This window comes from Thrips palmi, unplaced genomic scaffold (assembly GCF_012932325.1).
Source record: "Thrips palmi isolate BJ-2018 unplaced genomic scaffold, TpBJ-2018v1 HiC_scaffold_4, whole genome shotgun sequence".
In the NCBI taxonomy this organism is placed as follows: Eukaryota; Metazoa; Arthropoda; class Insecta; order Thysanoptera; family Thripidae; genus Thrips; species Thrips palmi.
The window spans coordinates 8,376,310-8,391,886 of NW_023144631.1; the positions used below are offsets into that span (position 1 = coordinate 8,376,310).

Sequence of the window (15,577 nt, forward strand, 5' to 3'; positions counted from 1 at the left end):
CGGCCAGCCCCATGTTTCAAGGTCCGCCAATTCACGTCCACATTATTTTTTTCCGCGCCCGGTCCGGTGCGGCCCGCGCGTTTATAGACAGCCGGGTCATTCCAATAAATTGTGAAAAAAGCCCGCGGCGCTGTGTGTGTGCCTACGTGTGCGGGTGTGTGTGTGTGTGCGCGGGCCGGCCCGGAGCTACGCAAGGGCTACGCACGTAGCACGCGCGTGTTCGGGGAGCCTTGTAGTGTGTCCGCCTGTCCCACCTGGTTGTAGCCGTGACGCGTGTGCAAGCCGTGCGCGGCACGAGTGAAAGGGAAAGGTCCTGAAAGGCCGTCACGCGAAGGCAGAGAGAGGGGCACGCACCCCGCGACACTGCGAGGCACTGCGTGGCACAGTGTGGGAACGCGCTGCGCACGCGGCGACGCGGCGCCCCGAGAGAGGCAGGAAGTGTGATACATAACGGATACGGCCGCCCCCGCCGAATAAAGGGCGAAACAACAAAAGGCAAACAGTAAAAAGGCGGTGGGACGGCGAGGACGACGAGGACGCGGCGCGCGGCGTAAACCTCGGAGAGGAGAGGCAGGGCTGCGCAGAGCTGGAGGCTGTTTGGATGCAGGGCTCCCGTCCCGGAGGCTAGGCGGCCGGGCCGTCAGGACGAGCACGGCTCGCAGTGAGGCCACCGGGATGTGACACGGCGGCGGCACGGCGGCACGGCGCGCGATCCTCCCAGCCTGGCTGCCGTGGCCGCCCGGCAACAACGAGGACGACAACACGAGAAACGGGGGCCGAAAGGCGGAAGGCGTCCGAATGGAAGCAGTGGAGGCACGCACCGCCAGCCCTGCGCCCTGCTCGAGGCCCTGCTCGAGGCCCTGCTCCTCCCCGCCACGCCACTGTAGTGCTCTGGGCGGCCATTGTGTGTGCGCTGACAGCGACAGCGCGCCGCCGTACGACAGAACCACATGAAATGACCGCAAAAATCGAGCCTGCCGCCAACTGTGGGAAATTTGCAGTCTCTCAAGGAAATGGGGAAAAAAATCGCAGGAGCCACGCCGCACAAAAAATAAAAAGAATTGATTTATTTTTTGGGGGCGATATGTTTTTGGCGCCGGAGTTGGAGAATTAATTTTTGTGGGTGCGCACCCGACCCCAGCCCCGCCCGCCACTGCCCCTCGCAGCCCCAAGCCACAGCGCCCGCCGACCGGGGCTGCCTGGCTGGCTGCCTGGCTGGCCCGATGGAATTCCTATCGGTGGCGGCGGCGGCCCCTCCAACAAGGGATCCAGATCCAGCCACCGCCACAAGTCAACGAGGGGATGCGGGAGATGCCTTGCCCACAGCGAGAGGGAGACAGGGAGAGCACGACGGGCTGCGGCGCTGCACCTCCACCGGGCATGCCGTCGGGGACGTCGGGGACGTCGGGGACGTCGGGGACGTGCGCGACGTCCCGGAAGGCGACGCCTCCTCGCCCCGCCCCGCCCCGCGCGCGCCAATCCAATTAATTATCCGGCAGGTCGACGACGGTGGCGGTGGCGCCGTTCGCATAAATACTTAACGCGGCGCCGCTGATTGAATAATCAGCAGCAGGAGCACGGACTGGCGGACGACGGCGAGCCGAGGCGGGCCCCAGCCGGCCGGCCGGCCAGAGAGCGTGGCGACGGCGACGCGGCGCGACACCCGACACCGTGCACGGCGTCCGCAGCGTCGCGTCGATCGCATTACGATTCGGCACGCGACACCGGCGAGAAGGACGAGAAGTCCCGCAAGACGCTACCACGGCACCGCCACGGCACCGCCACGGCACCGCCTGGGAACTTGCAGGGCGTCCCCCGCCGTCGCCCCGTCGCCCCGCCGCGCTGCCTGTGGTAATCCCTCGACACTGACCCGGAGGCAAGCCCCTCCGGTCCGGTCGCATCGCGCCTAGGCGAGGGCCTCGGCAAGGGCCTGGCAGAGCAGCTCGGCATCCAGGCGCCTCTACGCGCCTCTAGGCCCGGCCGAGGCCGCCAGGCGCCGCCAGGTGGGTCCGGATGCCTCGCGCGCCGCACGCCGCCACCCAGAGCACGGCTTCCCTGGGCTTCCCCCACAACACCCACGCTCCGCGACAGGCCGCCGATAACCTCTGCGAACGCCGCGACGCCGCCGTCGCGACGCCAATCCGTCGCCTTTTTGTCCGTCACGTGACGTGACGCGGACGTGACGCGGACGTGACGGGGACGAGGCGCGGCAATGACAGGCATTAGAGGGCCGCGCCGCGGCAGATCGAACCTCGAACCACCACACCAGGAAGCAGCGGTGCATTTTCCATCTGCGCCACCCTCATTCCCACACCCCTTCCCTCCCTCCCCCCTTTCGCCCCTTTCCCAAGGCTATCTCGCGACAAGCACCACGGGCGGGGGCGGGGCGGGGGCGGCGGGTGGAAGGGGCTTTCGCGACAGCTGTCGAGGCCCATGTGGGGGCGGGGGAGGGGAAGGGGGAGGGGGGCAGTCAAGACGACGTGACGACTCGGATTCGCCGAACGCGGCGAGGCGAAAAGGGGCGTGGCGGGGCGTGGCGGGACAAGAGGCAGAGAGAGCGGGCAGCAGCAGGACCAGACGGACACCCGTCTTGTCCGCCCGTCCCGGCCCGGCCCGGCCCGGCCCAACCGCGGCATATTTCCGCTCCAGAATGACCAACAAAAGCGGAGCGCGCACCACACACGCTGCACAGGGCACGCCGCGGCACGCGGCACGCACGCGCAGAGAAAGGGGTGTCGCTTCACTTCGCAAAGGGCCCAGAGGGCCGAGCGGGCCGCGCGGGGGCGGGGAGGGAAGCGAGGGAACGCTGGCCCAGCGGAGCAGCAGACAACGCCCCCTCCCCCCCCCCTCTCTTTCCCGGCTGCAGTCCGACGAACTGCCCCCCGAGGGGCCCAGCGGCCCCGGACACGTCCCGAACACCAGTTACACCCCCTATCTCACTCGGCGGCACGGCCGGCACGGCAGGAAGCACTGGGGCACGGCGAGCAAGGCCACGCACGTACGGGCGGCCCTCGGCCCAGCCGGGCAAGGGAACCGTAGGGAACCGCCACTGCAATATTTACGGAAATGATAACTGAGGCGATTCCGCTGCCATTCCACTCGCCCGCGAGCACTTACAACCCGAGTACAGCTCTCAAGGAGCGCTCGCAACAAATGGTCCGCCCGGAGCGGAACGGACTCCGGGAGGGACTCCGGCCCCAGCAGCAGCAGCCAGCAGGGTCGCCGCCAGACACACAAACTAAACTTTCGGGCGCGGCCGACTTTTTCATCGGGCGCGACAAACATTCCGGACTGCGCGCCAAGGGCGCCGCGCTGCCGGACATCCCCGCGGCGCTTCCAGGAAGGCGTGGCAGGGCCACTGCGAATCGGACTCACCTTCCCCAGCATGATGAGGCGAATGGTGAGGGTGACATTTTCGTCGGTAATCATCTGGTCCATCTCCATGGCTGACTGGTCCACCTCGAGGTCTGAAAGCAGAGCAGGGAGGGCGAGGTCAGGCACGGCAGCACTTCCAGCGTCCGCGGCGTCCGCGGCGTCCGCACTCCACGAGATGACACAAGGTTTCAGCGACGGACCGCGCGCGCCCGAGAGCCGAACGCCCAACGCCAGGGCCGCCAGGGGCACAATGCGCTCCCTCTGGGCCCGGCCTCTGGGCCCCGCAGTCCGGCAGAGTGAAAACGACAGTAAACAGAGACAGCGATAAGCGCCGATGGCGATATTGACGATAACGTCGGGCGGTCCAGAGTTCACAGCCTCACACACTAGCAGACAGCCCGCCGGGCCACGCATATCGAGGCATAAAAAAAATCGACAACAACAAAAAAAGTACCCTGTCAGACACGAGACTACAAAATAAAACCAAACAGACCGCCCATAAATCGAGACGCAGTAAGGGCGGATGTCTGTTTTCGCTCTGGCGCGCATTCGTAGATTTATGCAGGAAAACGAAAAAAATAAAAATCATCACTTGCACAAGCGGTCTGCTGTGGCACAACACTAGAACGCCCTCTTCGATGCACTGCAAAAACCGGGGTTGACACTCGGATTTTGGTCAGTACAGTCATACATACACGTCTGCACACAGGCCATGGTGCCGGCGGACGAAAGTACTCCCTCAGGCCCTTGAATTCACGACGACGACACGACGACACGCACACACTGACACAAACACGCACACACACACACACACGGCACGGGCGAGGGGCAGGACGACCTGCCGGGGCGGACGGGCGGGGCTGGACGAGGGCGAGGGACGACGGTTGCAAATGCACTGAGCCTGTCGCCGCGCGCCGCCTGCACTGGGGCCGCCAGACAGACAGACAGCAGACAGACAGACAGACAGACAGACCCACGGACGCACGCGGACGGGCCGCCGGGCGGAGGGCTTAGCCCAGGTACGGGAAGTCCCCTAGTCCCCTCGCCCGCGGCGGCGACCGTACGTCCTGCCCTGCCCCCTTCTCCTGCACTGCCCGTCCTTAGTGTCCGTAGTGCCCTGCTGGCCGTATCGGCATGGCCCAGGCCTGGCCCAGGCCACAGCCAGTCAAGGAGCGGTGCAACCCACAAACAGTGCGCCACCGCCACCGAGCGAAAACCAAATGGACCGACCAACAACTGCGTCTCGCCGGTACGTTGGGCAAGGCAGCGCGGTTTCCTGCGCTCACGGCGCAGGTTCGCGTCATCCGTGGCGCGGTGCGCGTGCGCGGTGCGCGGACGGCGAGAGGCGGGCGAACGAGGGGCGGGGTCGCGCGGCACACCGTAGTGGAGCCACTCTCGACGTTCTCCAGCTTCTCCAGGAAGGCGCCCCGAGCCGGGCCGGGACTCGAGGCAAGCTCAGCGAGCGGAGCATGGAGCGGAGGGCGGGGCCGGAGGGGCCGGCGGCGCTGCGACTCGACTCGTGCATCCGCCCCGATCCGCCCCATCCGCCCATCCACCGCGGAAAGCGGCAAAGCGCAAACAAGCACACCACTGCCAGGCGTCGCGTCGCGGAGCCGAACGCCACCGAACCGAACCGACCCGCAGTCGAGTCAGAAAGCGCGCGCGCACACGGCGGCCTTTCGGGGCACTCGTCTCGAGGGTGGGTGCGCGCTGGACGCGGAAGTGCGAGAGAGACAGACGGCGCTGCTTCGCTGCTTTACGCGTGTGGTGCCCTTGCCCGGCTTGCCGCGGCGCCGCACACACTGACTCAGCGGCCGGGAGGGAGGGGGAGGGAGGGAGGCCCCAAAACGCGCAGCGTCCACACCGGCCACCGGCATGACTCAAAACACGACCGCCAGGCACCGCCAGGCCAGCAAATTGTAAACGTCAGCCCCGGGCGGCCCTGGCCCTGGCGGCCCTGGCGGCCTGACGCAGTGAAACGCAGTGAAACCACTCGCCGCGCCACGCCGCGCCGCGGGCCCGGGCAGAGCGCGGGCGGACACCTCGGTCTGGGCCTCGGTCTGGGCAGCGCGCCGGCCGGCCACCAACTTTGAAAATTTGCCAACACTCTGTGAGCGAGGAGGGAGCGAGAGAGAGAGTTTCTGTTTGTTGTTGCCGGCGGGCCCATCCCGTCCCGTCCTGAATTAGTCATTCGCCGTGATTATGAGTCGCTTGCCGTCTGACACCCTCCCCTCCCCTCCCCGCGCCAAACTTTACCCCTCCCCTCCCCCGCCGCTGCCAGCAGGGGGTGCAGGGCTCGGCGGGGCTTGTCCGCCGCGCGGCGTGCGCCGTTTTCCCCGATGCAAAATTCATACGAGCATTGGGTCGAACGGCGTTCCGGCAGCCATTCAGAGTGGAGGCAGTCCAGGCAGTCCAGGCAGTCGGCCGGAGTAAGTAGAGCAAACCGAGCGCGGCAACGCGGCCAACGCGGCCGCCATCCCGTCCGACTCCCGGCACTCCGTCATCGGGGGCCTCGTTCCATTCCGCAGGACCAAAGACAAAGGCGATGATCGGAATCTCTGACTGATTCCGAGAGTCGTCTACGTCGCTCTGCCTTTCTCGCACCCGCCCTATTAATTAGAGAGCGAGAGAGACAGAGCGACGACTCGCGGAAGCAGTCTGCTGGCCCGGGAGCGCGTCAAGTACGGCGTCACCGAGCACGCGGCACGCTCGGTGCGCACCGCGCCAAGCCGAGAACGAGAACCCCCGCGCAGGCAGGGGCCGCGGTAGGCCGCCCGCTCGCGGCGGAGCGCTGCGGGCCTGCCCGCCTGCAAGGCGCTCCGCTCCACGCTCCGACGCCCGGCCGGCCCACCACCAGGCCGCGTGCACACCACTCGGGGCGCACTCGGCGTGCCCACGAACCCGGCGGGGTACTCCACAGGGGCGCAACGGCACTGGGAAAAAAGGGAGGACGGCGAGGCGGAAGGAGGGTGGCGAGGTGTGTGGAGAAATCCTCATCAAGAGCGCTGCGCCGCGCGGCCGCGTCGAGGGTTGATAAGGGAGGGCTTCGGCACCACCGCCCCGCCACTCGAGACTCGGGCAGGGGGTCGGTGGGCCCTCGCCGTTCCCCACCGGTCCAAACACATTAAAATTCAACGGGGGGAGACGCCGCCCGCACGGCGAGGGGGTGGGGTGGGGGTGGGGGGTCAACACGCGGCAATAGCACTCCGCGCCGCGCTCAAGGATCCCCAGACAGACAATGCGGGGCCTTCAAGTCGCATCAGTGCGGCGAGGGAGAGGGAGCGAGAGGGAAAAAGTAAAAGGCAAAGGAAAAGCCAGCGACCCGGACGCGGCAGCGTCTTATCGGGGAAAATGCGCCGCGGAGAGTGGCTGGCTGGCTGGCTGGCTGGCTGTCTGTTGGCTGGGTGCGCGAACTGGGCGAACTGCGAACCCCCGCGGAGGCCCTTTTCTATCCGCTCGAGGTAATCGAAGCAATTTAGCGCGCGGAATGTGGCGCCCCGGCCAATCAACCCTCATGAGGCCCCATTTAGAGCGGGACGGGGCGGGGCGGGGCGGGGAGGTCTCGGACTCACCTAACGAGCCGAGGAGCCAATAATAGCAGTCATGCGGACACATTGGCCGTCCACCAAGTGAGAGAGAGCCCCGGCCTGCCCCGGTCTGCCTCGCTGTATCGCGGCCGGCGGGATTCAAAGCCCCCTCCCCCTTCGTCGATTCCTGATGGCCGAGAAAAGGGATGGACCGCGGCGAGCCCCGCCCCCTTCAAGTGGCCCCTCACCGCGCCGCGGCGGACGGGCGGACACGGCGGCCGATAGGGCGGGCCGCGCCAGCCGCGCCAGGCAGAGGCACGCCAGCCGGCTGCTTCCGAACGGGTCTCTCTCGCACCTCTGGGGGACCCCCCATGAGTGCGAGAGAGAGAGAACCTCCCCATCGGAATCAACCTACGGCCGCCGTGTCCGCGACAGCGGAGACAGCGAGGCCGCGGAATCAAATGGACTGACGTGGAATGAACACGACCAGTCCATCCGCGGCGGTCCGTCGGTCCGTCCGTCTGTCCGTCCGTCGGGGAGGCAGAGAGGCCAGGTCGAATTGGCTGCCACTGACGAGGCGGCCGGGAAGTGCAGAGGTACACCACACCTCGGCAGGTCGGCGGGGCAGCCAAGTCGAGGCGAGGCGAGGCAGGGGAGAACGGAGACGAGACACGCAATCTCGCGCCGTTCCAATGGCATTAGCGGGACGGGCCACGGCACGCCCCGGCCCGGCCTGGCCCGGCCACGGGGGGAGAGGGGAGGCACCACCCGCACCACCCCTCACCTTTCTTCTACCCCTTACATTTTGGAGCCAACTCAATTTGAGGACCTTTTAGCAGTTGGTCGCCGCAGAGTGCGCGCCGGAGCGTGCTGGCGGGGCGGGGCGGGGCGGGGCGGGGCGTGCCGTGGCCCCGATCCCTCAGACTCGCCCCCGGGACTCGGTACGGAGACACTTGAGGCCCACACCCCACACCTCCCACTGCCGCGGTGGAAGTTGGCCGGGGTGCCGGCCGCCCGCCCCGCCCGCTCCAGTGATTCGCACTTGAGAGTTTGTTACAGGCAAGGCAGGTCGATCCCTGGCCGGGCCGGCGCTGCTGGCGCGGCGCGCGCCGCCACAGCGCCACTCAGCGTCCCGGCGGGGAGGCAGGGCCGGGCAGGGCCCCGCTGGCCCCGCTACTCAAAGGCGGCCTCCATGTCCGCACGCACGGGGCCGGCAAAGGAGGAGTCCGCAAACCGGCCAAGAAAAAGTAATCCATACCAAAACTTTCCGGGGCGGCGTAGCGCGGCGCGCATATGGAGAGCTCGTGACCCAGACACGCGCGCGGGCCGCGCGCATGGTGACGCCATACCATAAATTGGCAAGTTATGCAAATTAATTCAGCAAACAACATGTTGAGAACTTCGGCGAATGTATAAAGAGTGATGCCTCCCCGGAGCCTGGCCGGGCTGGCCGCAGTGCAGCGCGGCCAACACGCGCTACACCAGAAAGCATCGGCCGTGTACCAGTGTACCGCCACTGCACTGCACGGCGACGGCGCGGCCAGGCGCGGCCGTGGCGGCAATGCCCAACACGGAAACGGACTCACGCGGGCCGCCCTGGCCGCCCTGGCCGCCCCCTGCCGGGCCCTGGCCGTCCAGAACACCGATTCAGAGAGTCGTTTTCGCCGCTCCGTCTCTCTCGCACTCGTGGGGCGTCCCACGTAGGTGCGAGAGAGACAGGGAGGCGAAAACGACTCTCGGAATCGGTCTGCAGGGCGGAATCGAGGACCGTGCCACAATTAAACGCGGTCAATCACGCCACACGGAGGGAGGAGGAGGGGGCCGCGCGTCCGCAGCCACACGGACGGCGGGGCGGATCAACCAGGAAGTGGAAAGTTTGACAAAATAAAAAGATAAAGTCACCCGTAGTCGTCCGGGCCGAGCGTAGCGGGGGCCGGGCCGGGCCGGGCCGGGCCAACCTGGATGGAAAATGGCTACGCCACCGGGGCTCAGATGGACCACTCCATCTCCAGCGGCCCGGCCATTACTCTCTCGGAGGTGGGGGGGGGGGGGGGGGTTGACGCCCGGCGGGGAGGGCGACAGCAGCCATCGATAATTTCGTTCCGCGTGACACGGATCTGTTATTGAATTCAAGGCGAAGGGCGCAGGGCGGCGCAGGGCGCTGCCGCGAGGACTCATTCCGAAGAGTCGTCGCTGTCTCTGTCGCACTCACGGCGCGCCCCGTAAGGGTGCGAGAGAGAGAGAGAGAGAGAGAGAGAGAGAGAGAGAGAGAGAGAGAGAGAGAGAGGAGAGAGAGAGAGAGAGAGAGAGAGAGAGAGAGAGAGAGAGAGAGAGGAGAGAGCGCCACTCTTCGGAATCGCTCCGCCGGGCCCGGAAGAGGCCCGCGGCGTCCAGCAGCCTGGTGGCTGAAGACTTAGTTTTGTCTCTGTCGCACTGAGGGGGCGTCCCGGCGTCCCAGAGGAGTGCGAGAGAGACAGGGCGAGGGGACGAGTCTCCGGAATCACTCGGCGAGGCGAGGAGGGCTGCGCGAAGGCTGCGCCATGGCTGCGCGACGCGACGGGTGGCGCTGGCCCGGGGAATTCCCGCGCCAAACTTGGCGGCCGACTGCGACTCCCTCTCGCTCTCTCTCTCCCTCCATTCCAGCCGCAAATTCGCCCCTTGCAAGTTCCATCTTGGCGGCGGCCGAGGCGGCGGCCCTTTGACCGCATCCATCTCACCGCCGCCCTCCCCTCCCCCTCCCCCGCACGCACAAAGACAGATGGCAAAGCATCAAAACTTCCAACGCCTCTCAAATAAGGCGCGGCCGGCCAAAAAATAATGAGTAAATAAAATGGAGTAACCAGCAAAGCGAGCAAAGCAGATCAAAAGGGAGGGGACTGCGTCCCGGCGGATCCAAGCCCGACAGCGACGACGCCGTGCTTCGCGCTCGGCGCTTCGCGAACGCGAACTAATGGGGAAAGGGGGGGGGGGGGGACGGCGACGCCCCGCGGCCCACGGCCAGGCCCACGGCCCCGCAGCGACCCGATGATGACGTCATTACTTCTCGGCACCTTGAACCACCGCGGAGTCCCATCCCGGTCCAAGGCGGTCCCCAAAAGGCAGCGTGGCTCCATGGTGGCGCGCTGGGAAACGACTCGGCCAGGCTCGGTTCGCCCCGAACTGGGGTGGGGTGCCGGCGCTCCTTTTCTCTCTCTCTCTCTCTCTCTCTCTGCGTCCCGCCCCACGAGTGCGAGAGAGACGGAGCTGGCACCGCCTGCCGCCGCCTCGCTCGGGTCCAGAATGAGGACTAGTGGGACTGCGAGCTGCGGGGCCCAAGGAGCAGACACTGTCGGGATTTGCTGTCACCGGAGGAAACCGAGCATTTTCTTCACTAGAAAATGACGACAATTAGACCGAAAAATTTGATGACATTTTCGTCAAAGCTCCAATACACATGGGCGTGACAACAATATCATCAACGAGTTGGTTGACATTCTAGTGAGGAAACAGCCTTAAAATTGTCATCAAAGTGACAACCCAAATTTTGGCAGTGCAGTCGGGCAAGCCAGCCGCCCAGGCGGCGCGGCGCGGCGCGCGGAAACACCTTGGAACCCATTTCCATCCGCCAGCCGGAGAGCCAGAGAGGCGGGGAGGCGCTGAAATTGAATATGCCGCGGACGCAGCAGCGAGCCAGCCAGGCCGAGCTGGCAGCACGCGGAGAGCGCGGCGGCCGAACTAAGTAGCCTCGTTATAAGGCCACCGCTGCAGCCCTCCCGCCCGCCTGCCTGCCAGCTCGGGCGGGGCGGCGCCCCGCAGCGCCCGGCAGCGCCTTTACGAGCAGCGTCACTGCATGTGCAATCACCCCGTTAATGGCCGAGATTGTGTTTCGCTGCTATCAAAATAATAAGCAAACGGCGTAAAATAATTGCAGCGGACCCTCGCGCCTCTCTCTCTCCCTCTCTTTCTCCTTCTTTCTCCCGCTCTTTCTCGCTCGCGCGCGCGGCCCGTGCCGAGGGGGAGGCAGAGGGATGGCTGGCTGCACCGTGCGCGCGGTCCCCGTCGTCAAGGTCCCCGTCGTGTCGAGGGAGGCGGCGGACGGACGAAAGGGGGCCGGGGACCGGTAACCAAAGCCCCGTCCGGAGTGAGCGGCCAGTGGGGCCAGTGGGGCCAGGCAGGGGGGCGTCCCCACCTCCACGACGGCGAGCAGCTTGGCTTTCCATCTGCAGCTGCTTCTGCAGGCACTTCCCGGCGTGCCCACACCGTTTCGGACGCACGTCGACCTTCACGCCCCCTTTTCCCTTCGGGTGCCGTTTATCTCACGGGCAGCAGCCGGGCCAGCCGGGCCAGCCGGGCCGTGTTGCGGGTTGCCCGGCGCTGATCCGGCGGGGGGAGCCGCGCAAAGCGCCCCGCCCCGCCCCGCCCCGCCCCGCCCCGCCCCGCGGCACAGAGCCGGCCGGCTGGCTCGTGATTAGAGCCGCGGCCCAAATCGTTGACAACACTCAAAGCGGATTATATTTAGCGTAGCTGCAATTGTGGAGGGCGTGGTGCGGAACGGGGCGTACCGACGCGTGTTAGTGCGCGGGGCGGGGCGGGGCGGGGCGGGGCGGGGCGCCGCGTGGCGCTCCACGATAAAACAATCCAGTCCGCAGGCCCCGCGTGGCGCTGTGAGGCTCTCGCAAGCCCGGCCGCCGCCCGGCCCCACGATGGACGAATTCATTCGGATTAACAGGTTGCGGTCCGGCAGCCCCGCTCCACCACCGCCACCATCTCCACCACCACAACAAGCAAGCTCCGGAGCAGGCGGGAACAGGAGCAAATCTGTGGTTGTCGTGCCCTTGCCGTGCCGTGGCCCCGCAGGGGGCGGGGCGATACAGTCTGGAATGTAAACCAGCGCGCATTCCCACAATTCGGCGAGCTTTAATGAGCATTCCAGTGCGGGGGGGGGGGGGGGGTAGAGGGAGGCCTCCAGCAAGCTGGAGGCAAGCGGCAGGCAAGCGCGCCAGGCAGGAGGAAGCGTGGCGGTGAGGCGGTAGCGCACCTTCGACCCGCTCGCCGCTCGCCCCCAACAAGACGGGCCACCACTTTTAATCTTTTTATTAATATCCAGCGGGGAACCTGGCCACTGCCACTGCCAGGCCTGGGTTGTTCTGGATCAAAGCGGGTGGAGTAATTCGCGGATCGACTCCACGAACACATGGTCGGGTCAAAGGGTTCGTTCGCGCGCACAAGCACGCGCACACACACACACACACACACACACACACACACACACACACACACACACACACACACACAGCCCGACCAATGCAGCGCCACGGCAGGCACACCGCCAGGTTGGCCGAGTCGCCCCCGCCGCGTCAGCCAATGCGCACAATGCTACCGAACTTGCAACTTCCGGGAACGGCCCGGCCCGGCCGAAACCAGCCAACTTGTTTCAAAATGAACCCGCTGGGATTCCAACTGTGGAGCGCGCCGCCCGCGCAGCCCGCGCAGCCCGCGCAGCGCAACCTTGTGCACGGCCGGGGCCAGGAAGGGGAGGGGAGGGGAGGGTCTGGGCCCCCGCGGCCCCCGTGGCCCCGCGGAGGCAGGGCAGGCTGGGCGTCCGGTGAGCCAGGCAGATACCTTACCGTGCAACCGAACCCCCGCGCCATGCTCCCCACACGGACACAGCCACTTGTTACTGGGCTAGTGCGTCTCCACACGCACGGGTGCCCCCCCCCCCCCCCCCGCGGGGCGCGTGTGTACCTCCCATGACGCCACCTCGTGAAACGATCATCGCGCTGCTGCTGTTGCCGTGGGAGAGACAGAGAGAGAGAGAGGGTGGGTAAAGGTCTGGAGCGGATAAACTGTGCCAACATCCGTTCAGCACTCTGCAGAGCCGCGCAAGCGCACCCGGAGAGAAAACGAATTCGTGGGTTCCATCCTGCTCGCGTCGCGAATAACAAACAATCCGTTGGTGGAAGAAAAAAAAAACATAGTCGCGGGGAAGACTTTGATCCTTGGACGAACTTTTTGTTCTGCTTCATTTTAACCAAGAAATCATTCGTCATACGAACAAAGTTTTTTTTTTTTAAGGGGGGTGAGTTATCGCGGAACCGACGAGATTTTTCGTTAGGTTAACGAATTTTTTTTTCCGTGCGATCCGGTCGACGCACAGGTTGGCTGGCCCGCCGCCTCGCCACCATCATCATAATCATCATCAGCGCTTTTAAGGCCCCAGCAGATCGGCACTTTGCAAATGACGGGCGCACATTCATTCCCATTTACACTGGCAGGCCGACCGCCAAAGCAGGGTCCAAATGATACACCACACACACGCCCATACTCCCCCCCCCCCCGTCAATTCTTTCGGCCGGTCGCGGTCGGTCCCCGCGGGTCCCCGGCGGACACTTGTTCGCTCACTCCGGTCTGGGACTCACTCGGTCTCCCTCCCGCTCGCGACGAGGCGGGACAAGGGTCCAGCAGCACTCACCGGGACCACTTACCTGCAACCAAAAACAAACAGGTCAGGTTCGTTCGAGTGCAGGGGGCTTTACCGGGCAGAGACAGACCGCGCCCCTCCCCTCTATCTCCCCCTCTCCTTTCAAAAAAAAAAATCATCAAAGGCTGGCTTGCCCCCGAAAAAAAGAAATCAAAGCTCTGTTTTTTTCTGTTGATTTTTTTTTCCAATTCAAGTGCGTTCAATCTCTCGAATGTCCGAGTGCGCAGCCGGTGAACTGTGGGGAGCTGTTGCGCGTCCCCGCACTGTAAAAACGGTTCCTGGTTTGCAAACCTGCAAATCACCAAAAGGCTTCCTGGGAAAACCAGGAACAGTTTTTACCGCGCGGGCTCGGCGGCTCTGCGCGCGATGCTACTGCTGCTGCGTGCAATACGTTTGCAAAACCATCGCCGCTGCCTAGACAGTCGCTAGGTGAGCCAAGCGTGTGCGACCGGGGACATCTCAGATGAGAAAGTTGCCATTTATGACAGTCTTTCATAAAAATATCAAATATCGTTCAGCACTGGAACGTCCGGACAGAGACAAAGAGCGCGGGTACGGCGAGCTGGGAAGCCCCATCGCGCCCGCACCCCACCCCTTCAATCCCATGCATAGACAGACACGGACACACACGAACGCGCGCACACACACGGGCGCACACGGTGTCGCGCCAGTGTAAAGTTTTCGAGCGCGCGGGATTCAATGCCGGGTTCGGCCACTGAATATTGCACCCCCTCTAACGCCAAAACAAACAAACTACAAAGCTAAAGCCCGCAGCTTAGTTTTCCGGCGCAAACTTTAAAGGGGCGTAAGTTACGTCGCCCGTGCGATACACACACACACACACACACACACACACTCAGAGCCCAGGCCGCGCAGTGCGCAGCATCGCGGCACACTGTAGGGGCAGAGCAGAGGGCCCCACGTCACGGACCCCGTGGGCCGCGCAGCCGCGCAGCCTCGCACGCCGACAAACTCGCTCCGACAGTGGCGGCAGCGCGGCAGGCTGATTCCGAACAGTGCCTCCGTCGTTCTCTCTCGCACGCATGGGGCGGCCCGTTGGGGTGCGAGAGAGACAGAGCGGCGAGGCGGCGCGGCCCGCAAGGGCACCGCGTAGAGCACGCCCGGTAAAATTAGGTCAGGATTCGGGGGCCAGATACTTCAAACACGGCCTCCAGGAGGTGGCCGGGGAGCGCGCACGCCGCGCACCGCCTCGCCCGGCGAGACCAGCAAGCCCAGCGAGCGCGCAGCGGCAAGCTCGCGGCCAAATTTTTCATCATTCGCGCAAAGCCCCGAGGGATCTGCTGCCTCACGGGCTACCGAGCCCCCTCCGGCCCCGCGGGCCCCCCTGGCCCTCAGCGACGGGGCGTGAAAGAGAAAAGGGGAAAAGGGGGGGGGGCACTAGTAAACACACGGCCCCCGCCTCCGTAATAAACTGCAGCCACTGCAGGCCGAGATGAAGAATCACAACCCCCTCCGCCCCCTGTCTCGCCGACACACACATTCACACGCACGGACGACACACGCGCACGCACACAGACGCGCGCAGGCAGGCAGCAAGTTGAAATAATTCAGATGCGAGGCACCCAAGCATCAACACCTCGCCCGTCGTGGCTGAGGAATAATGCACGCTAAAGCCGTCCGGGGGTAAAAAAGGACACACACACACACACGCACACAGAGGGACGCGGATAAAAAGTGGGGCGAAAAGCAGCGCAGAAAAAGGGAGCGTATTTACAGCAAAATACACACGCCATGTCAAAGGGCAAAACAGGGAAAGGGAATAGGCAGTGAGTGAAAAGCAGCGGGCCTGATGACCTCTTGTCCGAGAGACAGGCTGGACGGCGTGGACGGCAAGGGTCGGAAAGGGAAATAAAAAATAAAAAGCCGATAACACGAGGGCGGAGGGCGAGAGTCCCCTTCCCCGGCGTTTTGTCGTAGACTGTACCAGACTGTACCAGACTGTACACTGGGGACGAGGAGACGGCCGGTCCACGCTCCCCGTCACGCAGGCCGGGCGGCGGGCCGGGCCGGCCGGGGCTCCTCCACGCCAGGATTAATAATTACCGCCCCCACCCCAATCCAGCGCCCCCTCGGCCCCCTCGGCCCCCTCCCCCTCGGCGACATCCACCGGTCCGGCGTGCGCCCCGCGCCCCGCGCCGCCCGCACCTTGGGGGCCGCGCGGCCGCCAGCAGCCGCTCCCCCACTGGCAGAGACA

General features: G+C 65.2%; 1 protein-coding gene across 13 annotated transcripts in view; it reads right to left on the reverse strand.

Annotated features, from left to right (window-relative positions):
- LOC117649251 (poly(rC)-binding protein 3) overlaps positions 1–15,577 on the reverse strand; it is a 90,965-nt gene that overhangs the window by 32,340 nt on the left and 43,048 nt on the right. For 9 of the 13 annotated variants that reach the window (XM_034391839.1, XM_034391831.1, XM_034391828.1 and 6 more), the window contains one exon: positions 3,376–3,467. In XM_034391839.1, the coding sequence (XP_034247730.1) occupies positions 3,376–3,467 (92 nt within the window). The other 4 variants (XM_034391833.1, XM_034391838.1, XM_034391834.1 and 1 more) reach the window with 3 other exon arrangements.